General features: G+C 39.2%; 2 protein-coding genes across 7 annotated transcripts in view; one reads left to right on the top strand and one right to left on the bottom strand.

The window, feature by feature from the left end:
• Positions 1-424: 424 nt before the first annotated feature.
• On the bottom strand, positions 425-6596 carry LOC122451100 (cytochrome c oxidase assembly protein COX11, mitochondrial). The gene is made up of 4 exons (XM_043483656.1): positions 6187-6596; positions 3112-3267; positions 1259-1384; positions 425-873 (listed from the first exon to the last, which is right to left on the bottom strand). The coding sequence occupies exons 1-4, from the start codon at positions 6535-6537 to the stop codon at positions 658-660; spliced, it is 849 nt and encodes a 282-aa protein (XP_043339591.1). The 5' UTR covers positions 6538-6596; the 3' UTR covers positions 425-657.
• A 10166-nt stretch (positions 6597-16762) lies between these two features.
• STXBP4 (syntaxin binding protein 4) overlaps positions 16763-25756 on the top strand; it is a 92068-nt gene continuing 83074 nt past the window's right edge. For 2 of the 6 annotated variants that reach the window (XM_043483670.1, XM_043483687.1), the window contains exons 1-2: positions 16763-17187; positions 24250-24426. In XM_043483670.1, coding sequence (XP_043339605.1) covers positions 17134-17187; positions 24250-24426 — 231 coding nt within the window. In that variant the 5' untranslated portion in view covers positions 16763-17133. Of the gene's footprint in view, positions 17188-23540; positions 23560-24249; positions 24427-25756 lie in introns of those variants that run through there. The other 4 variants (XM_043483680.1, XM_043483696.1, XM_043483703.1 and 1 more) reach the window with 4 other exon arrangements.

Genomic DNA, 25756 nt, shown 5'->3' with positions numbered 1-25756 from the left:
CTTTTTGGAAGAAAGTCTACTGGAAAACATTCAGGATAACTTGTACTTTCCTTGTCATAAATTAAATTAATGACAAATGAACTACTATTAAAACAGTTCAAGAACTTTTTTTTTTTCCAGAAGAACTGATGTTAGTAAATCTTCACAATCCCACTTACAATTTAAAATCTGGGGACTTGGAATTATCACAAGAAATGCTGGAAGCCTACCAGATATACTTAATGCATTTTATTTAAATTTCACGGTACCAGAATTTCAAAGTACTTATTTAGTACTCTGAATGTAAAATAGCTCTAGATTTTAAAGGGAAAATACAGTCAGATTTGAAATCAAAATGTAGTCTTTGGGTAAGCTGTTAGGGCTCAGTGATTACTCTTTCATTTTGAGCTTTTAAAATAGTGAGTGTTTGTGATGAAAATAACCATTTGAGAAATAATAATAAAAAGTTTATTGCTACATGTACGAAGTGCTGATAACCTACAAGGGGAGCTGAACCATCAAATTTCTGCCAACATACATGGTTTTGAACTCATACATTCTAAGTAGGATAAATGAGTTGGGAAGAAAAGAACCATCAGTACATAACATTTAAAACAGAAGGCTTTATATTATTTTAAATACTTCTCTGAGACGACAAGGTACATGATTTTTTAAAAATCACAAATTTGAAGGAGGACTTAATTGGTGATTTGAATTATAGCCTGGGAGTGGCAACTTATGCCCCTCCTTTGCTTCAAAAAAAGTGTAAGAAAGAGTGATGAGATCAACATTCACCATTCTTGGATCTTCAGCAAATTCAGGATCAATGTAGAAAAATACTGGCATATCTACTTCCTCTTGTGGATTAAGCCTTTGTTCTTCAAAGCAGAAGCACTAAAAGTTATAGAAAAGTATTCATTAATTAGTATTTCTATTCTGCTACCTAGAATAGAAACTATGCTTCATTTATTGGCTTTAATAAGCATACTGTTAATTATAATCTTTAAATTCTATGATAGGATAACAGCATCTTTCATCTGAGTTTTGCTTTCAAAGATCGAGAATCAACAAATTCTTCTAATCTTAAAAAAACAGATATCCATATAGTTTGGCTCTCAACCTCTGCATAATTATTATAAGCAATGAAAAAATGGTTTGAAGTTTAAAATAAATGAACTTTGAAAAATTTGTATCTTCTAAAAAAACACTGCAATAAATTTAGTACCAAACAATCTCATGTACTTTTATCACATTCTGTAACATTTGCATTTAGTTATACCTGTATTTTATTGAAGTACTGTCCAGCTTCAAATGGTACAACATTGTATGTAGAAATTCCGATTACTGGTTTGTCAGTAGGATTCTTAGCTTTATAAAATGCCAGTGCTGTCTCTCCTGGCACTACCTGTTTTAAGGAAAATACACAGTATCAACACTTTAAATCTTACAAATCTGCATTCCATAGTAAATTATAGTCATTATTTTCATTTCAGACCTTAATACCTAACCTAATTTTAACAGTCAGCAAAATAAATTGTGAATGCTACCCAAGAATATTTGATCTTCAAATGTTACTTGCATGTCAGTGGAGAACCATTGCTCTATTACACATACTTATTACGGATTGTTCTCTTGTATGTCTGAAGTCTTCAAGTGATAATCTGCAGATGAAGTTATTTAAAATGTGTCCAAGAACAGCCAAGTCTAACTTCTTAACATGTATCCCTGAATATTATATAAATTGATTAAAGATTCTTTTTAGAAAAAGGCTTCCCTTTTCTGGTGACCCAGACGGTAAAGAATTTGCCTGCAATGCAGGAGACCTGGATTTGATCCCTGGGTTGGAAAGATCCCCTGGAGAGAGAAATGGCTACCCACTCTAGTATTCTTGCTTGGAGAATTCCATGGACAGAGCGGCATGGCAGGCTACATACAGTCCACGGGGCTGCAAAGAGTTGGACATGACTGAGCGACTTTCATTTCACTTTTTAGAGAACGTTACCAACCTTAAACTTAGTTTACAACCAGAGTAAATTATATGTATAACCAAAGTAAAACTGACTAAATAGAAATTTTATTTAGCCAAAAAGCACTAATACTGTTCTTTTGAGAGAAAATAATGGGTAAAATAAATCACAAGCTTTAAAAGTATTTGGACACTGACTAGTGTCCAAAGGATGCTCTGTCACATGTACCAGATTAGTCACTAATACCTTGTAGACTACTATGTGACTGGAATTAATACTCAGAACCACAATCTTTAACACCCTCAATCACTGAAGAGATTCAGTCAGGATTACTAACCTGGGAAAGCACTAACATTCATAGTTTTCCAGTAAGAGTTACAATTAAACTTTTCTGGCTATTCCTCAGTTCATGAGGTAATTTCAGTTAAATCCTCTAGGTAAGACGTTAGGCAGCTTTTAAGGTGCATAGTCTTTCTGAGCTAGACTATAACTTTTTAGCATGATTACTTCAAAAATCCTTAAATTTATTTTAAGAGAGAGGGCTATTTTGATGTAAATCAGCAACTACTTTCCAGTGTAACCAATGTTTTTCAACAGTTTGCTATATCATCTCTACCTGGGGTAAATAAGTTTAAGTGCCAGTCACTCAGTTGTGTCTGACTCTTTGAAATCCCAGTGACTGTAGCCCGCCAGGCTCCTCTGTTCATGGGATTCTCCAGGCAAGAAAGAATACCAGAATGGGTAGCCATTCCCTTCTTCAGGGGATCTTCCCGACCCAAGGATCAAGCCCGGGTCTCCTGCATTGCAGACATATTTTTTAATGTCTGATACACCAGGACAGCTGTTCCTACTCTCAAGACGGGTGACCAGAGAACTTTTTAGTGAACTCTTAATATGATTCTAATAAAAATAAGACATTTCCTATTGCTCCAAAGTGACTTTTATTATGATGCCATGTAACTTAAAAGAATATTTTGTTACATTAGGGGCAGTGCACTGTCAAAAAGTAGTCTGTGGGAATGAAAGAATTACAGTAATGGAATCTGTCAGTATTTTGAAATTAAGTTTAGATGAGTGTTTCCTAAGTTGTGAAACAGTAAGTGATGAAAGAATCAATCTTTAAATTGGAAAAAACAATCTTCTAAGCATTGCTTTAAGCACTTACATATATTTCTGTTTGCTGAGGTCTAAAGTTCCACTGGAGACTTGCATGCACATCTGCATTAAAGGTGATTTTAATGATGCGATCCTTAACAGGTACCATGTTTTCAATCTGGTCTGATGCATGACCTGCTACTGCTGATCCTCCAAGTCCAGTAGTCTAGGAAAAGATAACAAGGCATAATATGCTAAACAAAAGTACAGTAGTTTTAGGTACTGATGACCTATTTACTGGATGAAATGAAATCTAAAAACAATAATCCAGTAGCAGCAAGGTTTACATACTATCACTGACCATTTTCCTATGAATGTGCTAATGATTTGACCACTTTTTGGGTGTCAATGGTCTATATATGTTAAAGTCATATTTTTCTGTAATCACCTGGTTGTCAAAATGATCAAAAATGAATCATGTGAAAGAGAATGGATTCTCCACTGATACCAGAGCTCTGAATTTTTAGCTGAACTTTTCACTAAACATCTTAGTTTATGACATTTTTGCTATTGCTAGTATTTCATAACTATTATTAATAGAAATAAAATATACCCACAATGCTGTCATTTCAATAAAACGATTTAATTCCATTTTCCACACTCTTATCTGGTCCTTTTCTGTATCAAAACTTTTAGTGTACAGATTAATTTGTAGATTTACTTCTATAGTCTGCTTTCCTCAAGCATCGTTAAGTACTTATTTTGCCATGTTGGTAAAATGTTTCTGTAAATGTTTTCTGTATTTTTTGGTACTGTACAGCTTTTACATAGGTATCATCAGTTAATCAGAGAACCTGATCTCTTTGGCCACTCATGGACTAATCATAAGGCATCAGGATAATCTGTGTCTGACACTTCTTGCCTATCTTCATTGCCGTTACTTATTTCCTTATCAGAGATGCTTAAAAAAAAATCCTTACTTCCAGGGTCATCATTCTTCTGATGCTTGAGGTTGCCAGAATTCTGGTCTCCGGATAATTAATCTGTTACTATGCTGGGGAAAAAATACCAAATTTGAGGCTATGGAAGACTCCCAGCAAAACACAGTACTACTAACTTAGCTTGTTAAACAAGTCAACCAGCTTCACTAAACTACCACGAATTATGAAACTACATTACAACCCTACAAGACACATCAGAGGGCAAGCCTTTATACCCTTGTTTAATCAGAGAGCAAGCCTATTCTTGTGTTCAAGAAGGCTACGTTTTAAGATGTAGCTTATTTCTGAAGAACCTGAGTCACTTGAATGTCTTCTTTCTGATAGTCTTTGACTACAGTCTTCAAATTAGTAACTGGTAATTTCCAAAATTAAACAAGAAAAGAAAAAGGCCCTGAAAAGAAAATGTCCTGTGCTCCAGTCTAGTTCTGTCACTGAGTAGCTCCCAAAACTAAGTTTTACTTTCTTTGGGCTACACTTTCTATACTCATAAAATGAGCTTGGTGTATGAAGTGGTTTACATAATCCCTTATTTTGGGCTCTAAAGTTCTGTGATTCCAAAAATTAAAGGAGATGTTCTTTTGGAAATGTCACTACTGAACATCCAACTGTGATTTAAATTTAGGATTGCAAACCACAATAGATTTTTACTTTCCTGCCCTGCACTTTCACCCATGTGAATGAAATTTGTCATTCATTTCAGTTTGTGGCAGGGTTTCTCAAACTTGGCACTAATGACATTTTGAATAGGATAATTCTTTGGGTTTTTTTGGTGGGGGTGGGGGAGGGGTCTATTCTCTGCAGTGCTGGACATTAAGCAGCATCCCTTAACCTCTACCCACTAGGTAGCACCCTCCCCCTTCACCTCCCAGGTTGTGGCAACTAAAATGTCTTTAGATATTGTTAAATATTCCCTGGAAAATAAAATCAACCACCCACTTCCCCCTGTCCATGCCCCGTGGTTTGGGGAGATCTACACTAGATGTTTTGGATTCAGTTCTGTTTACGATTTCATCAATGGTAGTTTTGGGATTCATGCTTGGTCCAGGCTAGCTTGTGATGAACATTAACTCACATTCTACACTCATCCTCCAGCAATCAAGCCACTGCCCCTTCCCTTATAAATTCTGATATTAAGAGACTAAAAAGTCCTTTAGATTCCAGTTTCATTATTATTGGTGATTCCGATGTAGAACAAAGTTTGGGAACTCTCTATTACTCACTTAGTGAATGTGTAGCTCTCATTCACGGCATGGTTTTAAAACAGAAATTCCTGGACCCTACCCAGGTCTCCTAATCAGAATCTCTGAGGTAGGGAAACCCTGATACGTTTAAAAAGCTCCACAGGTGACCTAATGCCAAAAGCAGCTTAAGAACTTGGCAGAACATGTATATGTAACAGGTGAAGTAGCCCTGTGCCTGCGGTTCTCAAACATTAGTCTGCATCAAGGTCTGCTAGGGAACTTACTAAAATACCCGTTGCTGGCTCCCCAGAGTTCCTGATTATACAGTTCTGTAGTTGGAGCCAACAATCTGTACTCAACTTCCCCTCTCAGGTAATGATGCTGCTGCTCGTGGGAGGGTCTGCACTTTGAAAACCATTGCACTAGAGTTTCTGATCTAAAAGGGAGCCCGGCGGAAGGACATTACAGTTTCATATTAACAAGGAGAAAAGCTTCGAAGTCCTAAATCATGTATACAAAGTCCTAAATCACAGTAGTTTGTACAGATAAAAACTACTCCCAGTTTAACCAGAAGTAGCAAGCAAACTCCCGTTTCCAGGGTTAAGCTTTGCACAGAACCTGTATGTGTTTCAGAGGGAATGAACATAAATACATTTTAAAAGCAGACGTGTGAGCAGCAGGAGATTGCTGGATACAGAAGTATAGGCTGCAGACCTTTCGGGTGGTAGCTCTGAGATCAGGGAATTTCACTCGGCAGTGGGGTATGGGCAAGAACACAAGAGCTCGAGTTGGGCCGGCAACTCTGTCACTAGCTTTCTTGATGAACTTCAAGGCCCGTTTTCCTCTGGGAGGTAATATTCGGACAGTCCTCCCACCGGGCCCCGCGGAGCCTCGCGGTCTACGGAGCCGCCCCTGCCCTCCGCCCCTCCAGAAGGGCCGCCCGGCGGGCCGCGCCAGCCCTACCTGGCAGTAGAGCCGGTAAAGGGGCACGGCGGCGTAGGACGCTCCCAGCATGCCCACCGCCGCCGCGGCCACGTAGGTGAGGACCGTCTTGTTCCGCCGCCGCCAGTCCTCCTCCTGCGAGCGCGTATAGGGGTTCGTGCTCTTCGGCCGCCGAAGCGGCTGCTCCGCCGGGCTCGGGCGCCTCCATGTCCCGAGCCGCCTCAGCCCCTGCTCAGTACCCGCCGGTCCGCTCCTCCCCGGCCTGAGACACGGCTCTGTCCTCTCGGCAGCCCGGGTTGGGCGCCCAAGGTGGCTCCAAGGCCACCCGCAGAATACAACGCGTCTCCAAGCCGGACGCCAGAGCCCTCCCATGACGCCCAGAAAGCGCGCCCGCCTGTCAGGGGCAGGGGGCCGGCTCTCGCGAGGCCTCCTCGGTCTCGCGAGCTCTGGGTTGAGCCCGCCGCTGCCTAGGCTACGGTTCTCCTCAGGTAGCCGCTTTTGCGGTCGGGCTACGGAGGCCGGGTGGCCGGGTAAGTTCGCGTTTTTGTAAATAATTGTTCCTCCCACTTCGCTTCCCTCCAGTATTCGTTTAACTTACTTTCAGGAAAATGCCTCGCGCTCCTCCGCGTGCACGCCATCATCACATGGGCTTGTGTCCCTGAAATTTCCAGCCCCCAGCAGGCTTTGTCTCGCCGTGGCGTCCGCCCGCAGCCGTGTTCCGCGCGGGCCCTTGGTGGCCGGTCCGCTATCATTGTCCTGGGTTTGGGCTCACGGATTATCTCCTGGGAAGCCTTCCTGTATCATCACAGCCCGCTTGGACCCTCGCACACCTTTGTTTTCTCAGCCCCTGGGAATCGGCTTCTGTTGGTCTCCTGTCCCTTAACCGCTTGCCCAGTGAAAGATTAACCAGTTCTGGGGCGGGAGAAACGTCGTCAGACTGGTTTTTGAGAGGATGGTGACCGGGATGTGAGGATCATTTAAGGAGGGGATGAAGGGAATGGACTGCTTATCTTGAAAAATAACCGCACGGGAGATGTAATAGCCCTTTTCAGTTGTCCTACAGACCCCATGGGCGGACGGCATAGCCGATTTTGCCGTAATGAAACGAAACATCTTGCAAGGAACTATAAGAGATCAGATTCTGAGGTTACACAGGTCTAGATTCATACCCGGGTCCTCACAATGGCCTTGTGTCGTTAGGCCAGTTTTTTGACCTCTTTAAAACTTAGCGGCCTTACTTGTAAAATAAAAACTGTAACAGTATATATGAAGATACGCATGTGAAGTGATTTTCACAGTGTAAACATTTAGTAAACATTAGGCTTTATTGCTAATGTCCAGAGTAGTTATCAGTTCAGTTCAGTCACTCAGTCGTGTCCGACTCTTTGCGACCCCCATGAATCGCAGCACGCAAGGCCTCCCTGTCCATCACAAACTCCCGGAGTTTACTCAAACTCATGCCCTTTGAGTCGGTGATGCCATCTGGCCATCTCATCCTCTGTCGTCCCATCTCCTGCCCCCAATCCCTCCCAGCATCAGGGTCTTTTCAAATGAGTCAACTCTTCGTATGAGGTGGCCAAAGTATTGGAGTTTCAGCTTCAGCATCAGTCCTTCCAATGAACACCCAGGACTGATCTCCTCTAGGATGGACTGGTTGGATCTCCTTGCAGTCCAAGGAACTGTCAAGAGTCTTCTCCAACACCATAGTTCAGAAGCATCAATTTTTCAGCTTTCAGCTTTCTTCACAGTCCAGCTGTCACATCCATACATGACCACTGGAAAAACCATAGCCTTGACTAGATGGACCTTTGTTGGCAAAGTAATGTCTCTGCTTTTTAATATGCTATCTAGGTTGGTGATCACTTTCCTGACAAGGAGTAAGCGTCTTTTAATTTCATGGCTGCAGTCACCATCTGCAGTGATTTTGGAGCCCAAAAAAAGTCTGACACTGTTTCCACTGTCTCCCCTTCTGTTAACAATGAGGTGATGGGACCAGATGCCATGATCTTAGTTTTCTGAATGTTAAGCTTTAAGCCAACTTTTTCACTCTCCTCTTTCACTTTCATCAAGAGGCTTTTTAGTTCCTCTTCACTTTCTGCCATAAGGGTGGTGTCATCTGCATATCTGAGATTATTGATATTTCTCCTGGCAATCTTGATTCCAGCTTGTGCTTCTTCCAGCCCCGCGTTTCTCATGATGTACTCTGCATATAAGTTAAATAAGCAGGGTGACAATATACAGCCTTGACATACTCCTTTTCCTATTTGGATCCAGTCTGTTGTTCCATGTCCAGTTCTAACTGTTGCTTCCTGACCTGCATACAGGTTTCTCAAGAGGCAGGTCAGATGGTCTGGTATTCCCATCTCTTTCAGAATTTTCCACAGTTTATTGTGATCCACACAGTCGAAGGCTTTGGCGTAGTGAATAAAGCAGAAATAGATGTTCTTCTGAAACTCTCTTGCTTTTTCGATGATCCAGCAGATATTGGCAATTTGATCTCTGGTTCCTCTGCCTTTTCTAACACCAGGTTGAACATCTGGAAGTTCTCGGTTCACATATTGCTGAAAGCCTGGCTTGGAGAATTTTGAGCATTACTTTACTAGCGTGTGAGATGAGTGCAGTTGTGTGGTAGTTTGAGCATTCTTTGGGATTGCCTTTCTTAGGGATTGGAATGAAAACTGACCTTTTCTAGTCCTGTGGCCACTGCTGAGTTTTCCAAATTTGCTGGCATATTGAGTGCAGCACTTTCACAGCACCATCTTTCAGGATTTGAAATAACTCAACTGGAATTCCATCACATCCACTAGCTTTGTTCGTCGTGATGCTTTCTAAGGCCCACTTGACTTCACATTCCAGATGTCTGGCTCTAGGTGAGTGATCACACCATTGTGATTATCTGGCTCGTGAAGATCTTTTTTGTACAGTTCTGCATATTCTTGCCACCTCTTCTTAATATCTTCTGCTTCAGTTAGGTCCATACCATTTCTGTCCTTTATTGAACCCATCTTTGCCTGAAATGTTCCCTTGGTATCTCTAATTTTCTTGAGGAGATCTCTGGTCTTTCCCATTCTGTTGTTTTCCTCTGTTTCATTGCATTGATCGCTGAGGAAGGCTTTCTTATCTCTCCGTGCTATTCTTTGGAACTCTGCATTCAAATGGGAATATCTTTCCTTTTCTCCTTTGCTTTTTGCTTCTCTTCTTTTCACAGCTATTTGTAAGGCCTCCTCAGACAACCATTTTGCCTTTTGGCATTTCTTTTCCATGGGGATGGTCTTGATCCCTGTCTCCTGTACAGTGTCACGAACCTCCATCCATAGTTCATCAGGCTCTCTGTCTATCAGATCTGGGCCCTTAAATCTATTTCTCACTTCCACTGTATAATCATAAGGGATTTGATTTAGGTCATACCTGAATGGTCTAGTGCTTATCCCTACTTTCTTCAGTTTAAGTCTGAATTTGGCAATAAGGAGTTCATGATCTGAGCCACAGTCAGCTCCTGGTCTTGTTTTTGCTGACTGTATAGAGCTTCTCCATCTTTGGCTGCAAAGAATATAATCAGTCTGATTTCAGTGTTGACCATCTGGTGATGCCCATGTGTAGAGTCTTCTCCTGTGTTGTTGGAAGAGGGTATTTGCTATGACCAGTGCGTTCTCTTGGCAAAACTCTATTAGCCTTTTCCCTGCTTCATTCCATACTCCAAGGCCAAATTTGCCTGTTACTGCAGGTGTTTCTTGACTTCCTACTTTTGTATTCCAGTCCCCTATAATGAAAAGGACATCTTTTTTGGGTGTTAGTTCTAAAAGGTCTTGTGGGTCTTCATAGAACCATTCAACTTCAGCTTCTTCAGTGTTACAGAGTAGTTATAATTATCCCCATTTTGTGGATGAGGAAACTAAAATCCTGGTAAGTTAAATGACTTCAAATCATTCAACATTTTATTTATTGTACTTTTGTTGACCAGACATTGTTCTACCTACTGGGGCTACAGCACAGAGAAAGTTAAAGATCAGTTGTAGAATGTGTCCTTTTACTGAAGGGACTTAGGAGAAAGGCAAGTAACAGATACACAAGAATTTCAGATAACAATCAGTACAGCCATTGAAAGGAGGAGGGGCACTAAAGAAAGGTCTGTTTGAGCCTAGTCCTGAGTGATGATAAGGAGCAACCTACCAATGACAATTCTAAGTCATGCAAAGGCGGGTAGGCAGGAAAGAGCTACTTACCACTGAAAAACAAAACGGAGACCAGTGTGTTCCTAGCATTGTGAGCAGGAAGAAAAGTTGGTAAGAAATGGGTCAGAGCAGGTCTACGGGGCCAGGTAATAGAGCTTTTTAAGCCATGTCCAAGGTTTATATTTTTTTAAATTTATTTTTAACTGGAGTATCAAGAGTTTGTATTTTATTCTAAAAGTAATATGAAGCTTACAAGTGAAATCTGATTCACATTTTAAAAAAGATACTGGCTTTGGAATGGAGAGTGGACTAAGGGGAAGGGAGCAAAAAAAGAAAATAGAACAGTTAGGAGGCAATTGCAGTAGTCCAGGTGAGTGATGATGGTCACCTTAAAAGAGTAATTGATTAACTTGTGGTCACAGGGCCACAAAATTACAAACCAAAAAACAAAAAATCAAAAAGTATCTTCTGACTTCTACTTTGGCACAAAAATTTCAAGATTCTTTGATTCTGAAAATTTATTCTTGTGTTATGAGAATGTTTGTCAGGTTTTTTTTGTTGTTTTTTTCTTCATCTGTTAACTACCTTAATTCTTACACTAGATTGTCATCTCTTTTAGGTTGAAACGCTTCATATTTTAAATTCCTTACAGCATAGACTCAAACCCCATGCAAATGTTAATGTCGCTGAAACCAACAAAATGTTCCCTTTGACCATTCTTTTTTCCCAGGCAACCCTTCAGTGTATCAAATAGGTAGCAGCATAAATTTGTCAATAATAATGTCTTTGTTTTGGATTTTTGTTTATAATTAGTTGCAAATGAAATTACTCTTTTCCAAGGTATAATAATCTGGATAGCAGTAATACAGTGTTGACTGCAGTTCTTAATGAGCCTGGATATGCTTGTGACATTGCATAAATCATTATGATAACTAATACTGAGTAATGGCTTCTACCATGAATGAAATGGGGACACCTCAGGCAAGGCTAGTGCAGCCCTTTCCTGCAGGTAGAAATGTTTATTTCAAACTTAAAACATCAGGGACTAGACTGACATTTCAGACATGGCACCTTTAATTTGTAATATCATTTTTTAGTAGTAACTAATTGAATCTTATGCACCCTTTCTAGTTACCTATGATCATGTCCAATTTTACGTAGTAGGTAAAATAGTAGGTTATTTTTCATGCAAACCGTTTGGGGGGGTGACAGTTGAGTGAAATAGCTGAAGGTAGGAAAAGAAAGAAAAATGGGAAAAAAATGGTTTGATAGTCACAATGTTTTCTTATCTGATTATTGGTTTTTTAGGCTTTCTGAAGATGCAAAGATTATAAAGATGTATTACTTTTACAGTTCGGTTTGTAATTACATTTTTTAGTATCTTTACTATGTGTTTAGTATGTTTACTGTGTTTATTATGTTTTCCATTTAGTGCACAATAGTGGCATGAAGTTATCTCAGTAAGTCTTAATATCCTAGTTTCTTATTTCCTGGCAGCTTCCTTTAAATAACATGTTTGAACGGCTACTCCATTTAAAAGGTCTTGAATAAGTTTTATGATAGACAGTTAAGGTGAAATGAAAACAGAAGTCATTTATCAGTAAAAGGCATTTATTTTTTTCGAGTAATGTTTTTCAAGATCAGTACCAGCCTCATGGGTTTGTGAGCTGTGCAGTCAGTCACACAGGGCCTTGCTCTTAAATAGGCCCCTCACTTGGTTGGACCATGTACTTAGTTTAGTGCTCTGTTGTCACTATCTTGAAATTGTTAATAATTTTTTTTTTTTAGCAAGGGGTTTTACATTTTCATTTTGTACTGTCCCCTTCCCCCAGATTGATTATATCTCAGATGGCCTGACTGACATTTTGACATAATTCAGGCTAGGGTTCAGTAAGCAGAAGTTAAAGATAGGAGATAAAGCAAAAAGCAAATGCAGGTCTTCTGAGAATAGTCAGATTGTATGAAATAAGATCAAGCAAAAATTCATATTCCTTACAGTGACCCGTAAGATTCTAAGACCCTACCTGCTTCTCTGACTTCATTTTTCTCTCCCCATCCACCATGATACCGCCACACTCTTTGTTCTGTAAACACTCCAAACTTTTTGCTACCTTGATACCTGTTCTCCCCCTGGAATACTGGGTCCGTATTTTTCTCCTGGCTCATCTATTATGTGGATCTTAGCTGGAATTTAAATTAATTCTCCTCTGTCTAGTCACACATGATCTGTTACCTTTCTTTATCTGAAACTAGCTCATGTTTCCATTTTTATTATCTCCCAATGAAACATGTATATGCCATAAAAGCAGAGGCCTTGGCTTCTTAGGCATACTGTCATAAGCACAAGGGGTCCATACGATTGCATTGCTTAGCAAGCAGAGGGCAGTTAGTCTCAGGAAACTTGGTGACAGCAGTGAGCTGTTGGTCTAATGATCTCCTTTCAAGAAGCCTAGGACTGCTTCTTTGAAGCAATTATCTGTTGTTTCCCACTGGGTTGACCTGTGGCTTGAATGTTGCTATCCTTCCAACTCAAAGACAAATGAGTTTCATTGCTGATGACCTTCAGTTCAGTTCAGTTCAGTCGCTTAGTCATCTCAGACTCCTTGCGATCCCATGGACTGCAGCACGCCAGGCCTCCCTATCCATCACCAACTCCCGGAGTTTACTCACACTCATGTCCATTGATTCGGTGATGCCATCCAACCATCTCATCCTCTGTTGTCCCCTTCTCCTCCTGCCTTCAATCTTTCCCAGCATCAGGGTCTTCAGCTTTTTACATCAGTGGCAAAAATATTGGAGTTTCAGCTTCAGCATCAGTCCTTCCAATGAACACCCAGGACTGATTCCTTTTAGGATGAACTGGTGGGATCTCCTTGCAGTCCAAGGGACTCTCAAGAGTCTTCTCAAGCACCACAGTTCAAAAGCATCAATTCTTCGGTGCTCAGCTTTCTTTATAGTCCAACTCTCACATCCATACATGACTACTGGAAAAACCATAAAGCTGTGGTACATATACACAAGGGAATATTACTCAGCCATTAAACAGAATACATTTGAAGAAACTGGAGCCCATTATACAGAGTGAAGTAAGCCAGAAAGATAAACACCAATACAGTATACTAACGCATGTATATGGAATTTAGAAAGATGGTAATGAATATAGCATTTTAAATAAGCTTTAAACAAAGGTGTATATTCCAAATACCCAGATAGTTGTTTCTTTATAATGTAGAAAAGTTCTTAGTATTTTAAGAAATCTGAGAGAAAGTTTACTACCCTATAGATACTGTAGAGTCATTTTAATTGTGTTAAATTAAACAGACTCCCAGAATTTTCAGTGTTAAGAGAAATGTGGGAGGGAAGTGCTCTTGTTCATAGAAACCTTTCAGTTCAATTTGATTACAGTATTTTCTGTATCAGTTGGCTTAATCAGAACTGGTGTTAGGATTCTGGTTTCTGTACCATGAGTCACTTTTTTCCTGGCTATTCAGGGACCACACTCACCATTCTTTCCTCAGTCTTTTTACACATGCCTGTAGTAACTTATAAGGGCCACTTGGCGAGGGAAATGTTTAAGCTTCTTTTATTTAATTCTCATTTTGTGTGAATGTAGTGTGAAAGCTAGACATAATCTCTTCAAGGAGCTCTCAATCTAGTAAGAAAAATGAAAAACAGAGCAAAATCAACACTCTCTAGAAAGCCCTTCAGAATAAGTGCCCTAGAGCTAGTGAGTTGTCAGAGGCATGATTGTACACCAAAGTAGGTATGCTGCCTATAATTTTCCTTATTTAACCAAAAACAAGCAATTACAAATCTGTAACATTCCATAAGTCAGTTGCTAAGAGAGCACCTTTCCAGGGCATATTTCAAACATCTAGGCAGATGCCAAACATTTTATGTTTCTTAACACAGAGTGAGAGCAATATATGTTAACTTGGCTGACAAACTAGTAAATTTTACTCAAGGAGGAAGTAGTGATAAGGCAGTTGATACCATAAAACTCCTATCTTGGCAGTTTAACATGTGAGAAACACTTTCGTTACTCTTAACTTTGTTATGGGACTCATGACACTGTGTTAAATGATTTATTCACAAACTATTTTAGAATTAAAAGTAAGATTTCTCTAGTCCTGCCCAGCCCTACATAAATAAGTCACCCTATTTGAAAATATTGTATGTACTTTGATTCAATGTCATCCATGTTAGATATACCAAAAATTGTCTAAGACCATGAGTTTCAAATTAAATTGTGAATTGCATCACAGTTCTTCATATCCAAGGCAGCTGGTTTCCTGATATATTTCTTGTGACCATATATGCACCTTATATTTCCTTTGCATCCCCTTCCCACTCTTGCTTTTTCTTCTTCACTTCTGTTCTTAATAACTGTTTCCCAGCTTTCCCACATCATTTTGTAAGATCTCCACATTGTAGGTATTAACCTTATTTCTATCAAATCTGTGGCTAAAACTAGAAAATTAATTTTGATAAAACTAGAGGTGGGAGGGGGGATCGGGATGGGGAATACGTGTAAATCTATTGCTGATTCATGTCAATGTATGACAAAACCCACTGAAAAAATAAATAAATTTAAAAAAAAAAACTAGAAAATATGCATTAATTTATACTATGAATTAAAACATTTAACTCTCAATCTCATTTCACTTGTTTTCCTCTATATACAAACTGTGTCTTTCTAATTTTTTTAAAGTTTTTAAACATAGGTGGTTATGTGTTGTCAAGTCTCTTTTTCTTTGTGAGTTCTCCATTTTCTTTTAACTTTAAAAATTTTCAGTTCAGTCGCTCAGTCGTGTCCGACTTTTTGTGACCCCATGGACTACAGCACGCCAGGCCTCCCTGTCCGTCACCAACTCCTGGAGTTTACCCAGACTCATGTCCGTTGAGTCGGTGATGCCATCTAACCATGTCATCCTCTGTTGTCCCCTTCTCCTCCTGCCCCCAATCCCTCCCAGCATCAGGGTCTTTTCAAATGAGTCAGTTCTTTGCATCAGGTAGCCAAAGTATTGGAGTTTCAGCTTCAATATCAGTCCTTCCAATGAACACCCAGGACTGATCTTTAGGATGGACTGGTTGGATCTCCTTGCAGTCCAAGGGAGTCTCAAGTGTCTTCTCCAATACCATGGTTCAAAAGCATCAGTTCTTTGGCACTCAGCTTTCTTTGTAGTCCAACTCTCACATCCATACATGACTACTTAAAAATTTTATTCCTAGCAATTTTGGATACCTATTTGCTAGTTTTCTTCCTATTTCTGTCCTATTTCTTTCCTGTTTCTTTGTTTAGCTCATCTAAGAAATTACTCTGTGTTGTATAGGATATGAGATGAGGATCTACACTTTCTACTTTATTTTCCAAATAGCTTTTTGCTACACCGTTTATTTTTATGTGGTATACCCACTACCATGGGGCATCCCTGGTGGCTTAGTGGTAAAGAATCTGCCTGTGATGCAGGAGACTCAGGTTCCATCCCTGGGTCAGGAAGATCCCCTGGAGAAGGAAATGACAACCCACTCCAGTATTCTTGCCTGGAAAATCCCATGGATGGAGAAGCCTGGCGAGTTACAGTCCATTGAGTCACAAAGAGTCGGACACGACTGAGCAACTAACACTTTCACTTTCCACTACCATAAATTAAATTCTCATATAATCTAGGGGTCAGTTTGGGGCTATCTAATTTTTCCAGTAGCTTTGTCAATAAATATTGGGTGGATGAATGTTTTATCTAACTCTTCTTTGGCTAGTACCAATTTTTAAATTTTATATATACCTCAAATTCTTGGGCCATGTCCCACCTTATTTGTTTGTGTTTTGTTTTTCCTTCTTACTGTCATTGTTTTTTCAGTATTTGCTTATCAGTTCTCACTGGCTTTTTTCTTCTAAATGAATTTAAGAATCTTGCTTATTATTTAGATCTTATTATGTGCTGTGCTGTGCTGTGCTTAGTCGCTCAGTGGTATCTGACTCTTTGTGACCCTTAGGACTGTAGCCTGCCAGGTTCCTTTGTCCATAGGGATTCTCCAAGCAAGAATACTGGATTGGGTTGCCATGCCCTCCTCCATCATATCTTCCCAACCCAGGGATCGAACTCAGGTCTCCTGTGTTACAGGCAGTCTCTTTCCTGTCTCAGCCACCAGGGAAGCCTATGAATACTAGAGTGGGAAGCCTACCCCTTCTCCAGGGGATCTCCCTGACCCAGGAATTGAACCAGGGTCTCCTGCATTGCAGGTGGAGTCTTTACCCACTGAGCTACCCAGGAATCCTCAGATCTTACTATAGCTAGATTCAAATTTGGAATTCTTGGTCAGGTTCCATCAAAACAAACAAAATTTGATAAAATTTTGATCCTAACTGAATTCTCTAAAGGTTAATTTGGAAGGAATACATTTCTATTCTTAAACCCCAAACTTCAGATGAATTTTAAACATTTGACAACTGGAAAAGTAGCCTCTGAGTGATACTAGGTTTCACTGAACAGGATTTAAATTCTGATTATTAAAGAAATTTCCAATACTATAAATGTCTTCTTTTGGTACACTTGTAACCAGGATTGGAGAAGTAGGATAATAGTTTTCTTTTATGTCAAATATCACTAAACCAGAAAATACATGTTCAGGGTTAAGTATATTGTCAAAACAGTATTTTAACTAATTAATATTTATATTGTGAACAAAGTTCACAGGGTAAAATTTATTAGATAGATGTACTTGTGTGTCTGTCTTTGATTAGGGACTTCTGTTTATAGACAGAGATTAAACATTGTTTCTTTGATTTTCTTTGATGTTCAGAGGCAGAATTCAATTTTGCACCTTTTGGAGGATGAGGCATCTGCAGGTAAAGAAGTTGACAGCTCTTGGGAGGGTTAATTAGAGCTAATTATAATTTGATTGACCTGCTTTTTCTCCAGAAAGCTTAACCAAGTCTTCTTTGCAAAGTGAGGATTTTTCTTTTTCATACAAACTAAATAAAATCATATTTGTTGGGCTTACAAATATCTATCATTTTTCACACTTAGAAAGGAGTGTCACCACATGAATCATGGAATCAAGGATTTCGATAGGATTGGACAGGACTTTCTAGATTATATAGTCCTTGAGAGCAGGTATTCATTATATTAACTTATGATGGAAAATTATAAATTTTAGGGAAATATAAACTTAGTGTACATAATTTTTAAATCTATTTAATGAGAAACCAAGAAATAAAATTGTCAAGCACACTAAAGTGTAACTATCTGTCCTTTTCTGACCTTGGTATTCATTCCACATGGTTTAGATGTAATTTCATTTACTTGATAGATACTATGAAAGGATTTTGTTTTAATTCCTGTATAAAGAGAGCATGCTGAAATGATTTGCTTTTCATTATGTGCTATTTTTCATAGCATGACTTATGGTTGTTATTGTAATTATTTAAATGAAATACAATTCTACTAATATTGCTATAAAATTGAAACCTTCTTATGAAAGCTTCATACCTAATAAAATTCTATAAGGCAATTATATATGAAAAGCAAAATAGTTATTTTCACTATTTGTCAACTCAGTTACATGCCATATTTATGTTGAATGGAGGACCTGTTAATATTAAATAGGGTTTTACTCTCAGACAACTTGTGCTCTACTTTCGTCAGTCAGGATCTTTTGACATTAGAAAGTTTGGGAGTAAAATATTATTTTCGTGACAGTTTAACAGAGCAGTAGAAAATGCTAAGTAGCCTGTGGAGTAATTACAGACAACAGATATCGTAAGGATAAAAGGAGGGGAGGACTTCCTTGGTGGCTCAGAAGTAAAGAATCTGCCTGCCAATGCAGCAGACACGAGTTTGATCCCTGCCCCAGGAAGTTTCAATGCCATGGAGCAATGAAGCCTGTGTGCCACAACTGCTGAGCCTGTGCTCTGGAGCCCAGGAGCCACAACTGCTGAGCCCATGTACCACAGCTGAAGCCTGCGCGCCCTGGAGCCCATGCTCCACACCAGGAGAACCCACTGCAGCGGGGAGAACCCATGCGCCACAGCGGGGGAGTAGCCCACTCTTGCCGCAACTAGAGAAAAACCCACTCCACAACTAAGACCATTTTAAGCTTAAGTGGTCTGGAAAGATGAGAAAAGATAAAATCTAAAGTAGATTTTGAAGAATAGATGGCAGCGGGATGAAGGGAAAAAAAGAGGAAAAATATATTCACCTAGTGGAAGGAATAATGTGCTCAAAAGTATCTTGGAGGTGAGAGAGTTTAGTCTGGGAAATTGGTAAGTGAATGCACTTGGATATGTTAATCTATAAGAGAGTCAGTGTGCTAAAACTGGAAAGACTGATTTGGAACAAATAGTGGAGAACCTTGACGTGTAGAGATTGAGAATATATTTATCATGTACCATGTACTTAGCAACATTTTATCTAGGTTTGTTTCCTAGGCAATATTTCAGGAAAATTGATCCTTCAGAAGTATGCAGAGTACATTATAGTGAAGAACAGAGTATGCAGTATGCACCTATGTGTGAGGTGTTAAAGACGTGAATTAAGGAATGGTGCAAACACATCATCAGTGAAGAATTCCCAGTGCCAGATAACTGGTTAGGTATGGAGGTGGAAGAGAGGGATGGATGTACACCCAGAGAAGGCGAAAGGAAAGGAAAGAACACACATCGGAGACTTACATAAAGTTCTGTGAATTCATTTTCTCCTCCAAGAATGTCATGATTAAGGGATGAGTTGTAGATTCCTTTTGTGAACCACTAGCAAATTATTTGAGATCATCCCTTAAGAGGAACACTAAGCATATTTTAATAAAATCAATACCTAAGTTAAGGAAACTAAATATAGCTTGCTTTTAAACATTTTTCCTTCAGCATCCCTCTTTCTGCAGTAACCCTTAGTCTTTTTCATAGGCTGTAATGGGACCAAGACCAAGAAGGGTTTTCCAATGAGTGGATGTAGGAAGCTGATAAGAGAAGTATTCTTTTGGGCTTGGTAGCATAAGTTACATTACACTAAAACATATATCTCTTGAAGGCCTCCTTTTTCTTCTGTCAGCAATTGACATTGTGAAAGATTTACTGATTAGCTTAAAAATTACAGAACTTCTCAGTTTAGTGATGTGAATGTGCTACCTCATTACAAATGAGCAACTGCAGTTAGCACTTTTTCCTTCTACTTCGGGGAGCCGTTAAAACTCACAACTAGAGAAGGGAAGGTTTTACATAACTGTTGCAACATTGAAAAAGCCATGTGCATGTTTTACTTCCAAAGAACTACTTGAGTGCCTCAGTCATTTCATCCAGTCTAGCTCTCTCATCACATTGGTGATTATGTGTCTATTTGAAAACAATGAAGAGGAACAGGGAAAAAGTGTACCAAGAGCTGTAGTTCTTTAATCCTATTGTGAGAGTTGTTTTGAGCTTATAAAGTGGATGCTGTTATTTACCCTTATACAAATGAAAAAACTGAGGCTTGGAGAATTACAGAGCCAGAAAATGAAAAAAAAAAAAACATGTATCTAAGATTCTGAAGTATATCTAATGCCCATTTTTTAATTCAATATCATGTTAATAAAACAGTGGCAGATTTTATTTTCTTGGGCTCCAAAATCACTGTGGAAAGTGATTCCAGTGACAGAATTAAAAGATGCTTGCTCCTTGGAAGAAAAGCTATGACAAACCTAGCCTGCATATGAAAAAGCATAGACATCACTTTGCTGACAAAGGTCCGTTTATTCAGCCCTTTGTCTCAACACAGTCACGTAGCGAAGTTCTTGTAGCCTACAAAGATTTTCATTAGTGTGAAGTATATTTTCAAAGAAGAATTTGGTCTGATCTTCCCTGAAGGTTCACTGTGAAATTCTAAGGTGGAAAATCCTGATTTAACAACCAGAGAGTGTGAGTTGAAGTCACTTTCTCAATGTCACTAAAAAAATGTTAAGTCAGAGATGTGCCTTCATAATTTAGGACTCCCTTTTAGTGCATCTCTTTGTACTGCCTAGTATTAGTATGCATAATGCTTTCGTTGGTTTTTCTGATTTGCTACTACATCTTTGTTGTTCAGTTGCTAAGTTGTATCTGACTCTCTGTGACCCCTTGGACTGCAGTACGCCAGGCTTCCCTGTCCTTCACCATCTCCCAAAATTTGCTCAAACTCAGGTCCTTTGATTCCATGATGCCATCCAACCATCTCATCCTCTGTCACCCCCTTCTACTGCCCTTAGTCTTTCCCAGCATCAGGATCTTTTCCAATGAGTTGACTCTCTGCATCAGGTGGCTAAAGTATTGAAGCTTCAGCTTCAGCATCAGTCCTTCCAAAGAATATTCAGGGTTGATTTCCTTTAGGATTGACAGATTTGATCTCCTTGCTATCCAAGGGACTCTCAAGAGTCGTCTCCAGCACCACAGTTCGAGTGCATCGATTCTTTGGCGCTCAGTCTTCTTTATGGTCCAGCTCTCACATCTGTACATGACTACTGGAAAAACCATAGCTTTGACTATATGGTCATTTGTTGGCAAAGTGATGTCTCTGCTTTTTCATACGCTGTCTAGGTTTGTCATAGCTTTTCTTCCAAGGAACAAACGTCTTTTAATTTTGTGGCTGTACTCACCGTCCACAGTGATTTTGGAGCCAAAGAAAGTCAAACCTGTCAGTTTCCACTTTTTCCCCCATCTATTTGCCATGAAGTGATGTGACTGGGTGCCAGGATCTTAAATTTTTTGAATGCTGAGTTTTAAGCCAGCTTTTTCACTCTCCTCTTTCACATTCATCAAGAGACTCTAGTTCCTCTTTGCTTTCTGCCATTAGAGTGGTATCACTTGCATATCCAAGGTTGTTGATATTTCTCCCAGCAATCTTGATTCCAGCTTGTGAGTCTTTCAGCCTGGCATTTCTCATGATGTACTCTGCATATAAGTTAATAAGCAGGGTGACAATATACAGTCTTGACGTATTCCTTTCCCAGTTTTGAGCCAGTCCATTATTCCATGTCTGGTTCTAACTGTTGCTTCTTGCCCTGCATACAGGTTTCTCAGGAGACAAGTAAGGTGGTCTGGTGTTCCCATTTCTTTAAGAATTTTCCACAGATTGTTATGATCCACACAATCAAAGGCTTTAGTGTAGTCAGTGAAGAAGTAGATGCTTGTTTGGAATTCCCTTGCTATTTAATGATCCAACATTTTCTAACTTTTAAACTGAATTAATCTGTACCTAACACAGAGTAAATCAGCGAACTGGCTGCCACATTTCCCCTGATTGGATTTCAGACTCATGGTGAGGTATTAGGAAAATTCTGGCTCAATTATTACTGACATAGGAGTCTTTACAGTTATTAGAAAACAGCCCAGGAGGAAAAGAAAAAATGGATTTATGTGATCCTGTATTGCTAAATGTGGCACACTGCTGCTATCTTTTCTTTACTGCTTCCTCTAAGAGTCGTCATTTCAATGCACTAATCTTTTAAACAGCCATTCAGTGGGAATTGGGCTAGAACTTTGCTAAGGGGTCACATTTACCAGCCTGACAGTTATACATTTACAAAAGAAATGGCATGAATTTATTCAGCATCAAAACCTCTGCATCTTTTACCACCGACTGCATTTCACACCGTATTACCATCAGTGCACTATAATGGCTATATAAATTCCATTCAGATTCTTCATTTAATTAAATAGCGTTCTTTGAGCAAAAATAAAAGTGCTGTTTTTATAGAGGAATAAAGGCTGCATGAAGCAAATGTGAAGGAGACAAATCATCGAATTAGTTATTCTTCATTGCTGCTATGGTGAATTCTCTGCCCCTCCCTTTCTCTTCAGTGACAGTATTATTTTTTTCCTAGCCTGATTGAATGGAAAATGGGGAACGGTGTAGCAGCCTCAAATGTGTTTGAGTGTGTTGTAATGACCACATCCTAAGCTCATGCAGGGCTGGGCACTGATGATATTGTCACCTACAAGCCATTTGGTTTTTTAGCATATTCTGTAGCCAAGACTGTGGACTTTGTAACTAAACGGCCTGGGTTCAAATCCCAGCTCTGCCACTTACTAAGTTTGTGATTCTGAGCAAACTACTTAACTTTCCAGTTTCCTGCCTAATAAATGAGGATAAAAATGGACATCGCTCTCACAGCACTGGGTAGATTATTTGAGGTGATCTATCCAAAACATTTAGAGCCCTGTTGACACATAGTAGACCGTTACCTGCTATTTGTGCAGTCTTTTGTGAAGGTGATCCAGTTGTGACACGTAACCCTTGATCGCCTGGGCTGAACTGACTGATGTGTTAGTTAGATAGGTGTCCTTTTACCGCTTCTCTGCCCAGAACCCTCCAGTCGCTTTCCCTCTGGCCGTGAATAAAACTAAAGTCCTTACAGCGGCCTACAAAGGCCCTCAAGATCCGCCACTCCACGCCGGCACCATCGCTGCCCAGACACTCTGCCCGCTGTACCCCCATGTCTGCGTCTCCTTCTTCCTGTCCTCTCCTGTCTCCTGCAGCCACCCGGCTTCCTTGCTGTTGTCTGAAGATGCAGGCACAATGCTGTCCCAGTTCCTCTGCACAGGCTGCTCTCTCTGCCCAGAAAGCGCTTCTTTCAGAAGTCTGCACAGCTCCATCCTTTCTCCTGTCCTCTGATTAAAAGTCTTCCCAGTGAGATCTTCATTGATTATCTCTAGTTTGCCCTCTCCCCAAACTAGATTATAAGTATTGGGGGACAAAAGGAGGACTTTGTACTGTGTTAAGTGCTCCCTCTTCAGTACCTGAGACAGAAACTCACATACAGTAAGTACTTAATAGCTACTGAATGTATGAATGGAAAAGTGACCCTTAAATATGTCCTGCAGTAAAAACATTTCTAACCCTCCCCTAGGCTCAAACAAAAGCAAGTGTCCTGTAAAAGCTCCCACAGAATTAAAATAGCCATAGTTGAATATTAGCCACGGCAATTGGAGCAGAAAGTTCCATTGCAGAGAAAAACAATTTCTGCATCAAGTTAAAAAAAAAAAGAAAGAAAGAAATGGTTTACATTATAGCAAGTGCAATATTAAATTATATTGCTGTCCTGGGAACGGTTACTGAGCCAACACCAAGGCACATTTTTGAGAGTGCAAGTGCTTTGGGCCACACCATCCACTTCCTAAGGTGAAAAATACAGCTAGTGTATAGTTTTGTTTTCATTTTTGTCATCTAGTGGTGGAGTAAAATGGTGAAAAGAGCATTAATGTTGGAGTCAGGTAAAGCTGAGTTTGAATTCTGGCACTCGTATCTGCCCTTGCATAGGTTATGTTACCTCTCTGAGCCTCTGTTGATTATGTATAAAATGGTTTTTAGTAATGCCTTTCCTTCAGTGTTGTTCTAAATATGGTGAGCATTGCATCCTGTAGAAATGGCTGTATATTTTGCTACTGAATTCTGCCTTTTGGCTTAAGTCAAACTGGGGAGGTAGCTCTTAGACTGATGTCTAGAAATAAGATTTGGCTCCTGGGGCTTGAACCACCAAGCAGCCCTTAACACTATAAATCTCTCAGCAGGATCTGATGGAGCTGCAAAAACCTTCATAGAACATGAGCCCTACCACCTACTTGACTTTTGTAGAAATCTCCTCTTTTTATCTTTTGAGCCAATTTTTATTCTCTTTTCCACTTTCAATTCTCTTCTGCTTCTCTTATTTTCAAAATGTTCTCCTAAATGTGTGAAGTTGGAGAGTCTACACTGAAAGTTATCCAAGAAACCAAGGAAAAGTAAGGTCACACATGACCTTAATTAAATAACATGAATATTAGTTTTCAAATTGAGATGTGAAAAATATAAGTATATTGATTCATTTTTTGAATTATAACTTCCAGAAGGAAGAAAATATTTTGTTTAAACCGCTACTACTTTTACATTCTTTTCTTCAGTGACATTATTTTTTAAATATTTAGGAAACCAAAGCTGTGGTCGAAGAAACAAGAGCCCTGCGAAGTCGGCTTCATCTTGCCGAAGCTGCACAGAGACAGGCCCACGGAATGGAAATGGATTATGAGGAAGTGATCCGTCTGCTAGAGGCTGAGATTACAGAGCTGAAGGCTCAGCTTGCTGATTATTCTGACCAAAATAAAGTAAGCAAAACAGTTCTCTTTTCTAGTTACCATGGTTTCCTTGCCGTAGCCATGTATCCTGTTTTCATTTTTTTGTTTCATCTGCACTTCTAAACTAGGTCAGTGTTTGTCTCTGTTATTCAGTGATAGGATGATGTTTCGTGGTGGGGGTAATGTGAAGGTTATGAGCCTCCCTTTATCCAGATAGCTTTGGGATGGGAAAGTATGTGCCCCAGATTTATTTGGGTCACTGGTCAACGTTGTACAACTCAGTCATTAAGTCCCATTACGTTGGTTTCCTCCTTTTTCCCTAAACTTGCTAATTTGTCTTTTAATTCTGTGTTACTCTTTGTTTAGGGCACTTGAGGAAGTGTGAAAGTTAAATAATTTTTTGCCAAAGGCCCAAGTTAATTAAGAGAAAGAAACTTGAGTTTGAATTTAGCAGGCTTCAATTTCAGTAGCAAAATACTGAATGCTTTTCAGAAGGCAGTATGACCTTTCTTTTAATGTGAATTTTTTTATTATGTGACTTTGTAAAACATTATACATACTGTATTCATTGAATGGTCTTCAAAAACTGTAATAGGCATATATACTTTTTTTTTCACTGAAATAAGGTAGAAAATTAAATAAATTGAAACATATTTTATAACTTGCTAGAATTTATTTCTAACCATAATATGTGTTTATGTCTCTAATCCAGTTATCTTTCAAGAGAACATAAAACAAGTTTGAAAAATGTATTATTTATTTAAACATAAAAGAGTTAAGTACTTTAAATATACCAAGTAGAAATGAAACTAGTTTTAGAAAAGCAAGATATAGAAGAAAATCTGAAATTTTCTTTGGTTATCTAAGAGATACATTTTTCACATCTGCCATTTAAACGAGTTCCAAAAGAAGGCTGATATTCCTGTCACCCATTGATAATACCATAAGGCCAAGGGGGAGCAATACTTTAGATGGCAGAAATACTAAGGAATGTTGCATATATTTATTATTCTTGACCCAGTGTTTATGTTCTGAAATCAGAGATATATGCTTATTTCATGTAACTTAACATGATTCTGAAAATATTGGAATTATCAAAATATTAAAAGTACTTTTTAAATAATAACTTGATTGGAGGTTCTAGCAGGGGAGCACAGCTACTCATATACCCTTGACCGAAGACCTGTCCTCCTCTATCGGGGATGGTCATCCTCTTTGACCCAGTGCACAGCTTCAGGAGGGACGCACATTAACTTGATTTATTTTTGGAGTGATAATCAAGTCTTTAAAAATACTGTCTTTTTAAATAATATAACATTTAAGGAATTCATATGAATTTATTCATTTTTTTAAAGCGTAG

This window comes from Cervus canadensis, chromosome 1 (assembly GCF_019320065.1).
Source record: "Cervus canadensis isolate Bull #8, Minnesota chromosome 1, ASM1932006v1, whole genome shotgun sequence".
Lineage (NCBI taxonomy): Eukaryota > Metazoa > Chordata > Mammalia > Artiodactyla > Cervidae > Cervus > Cervus canadensis.
This window is presented reverse-complemented; position numbering and strand designations above follow the sequence as displayed.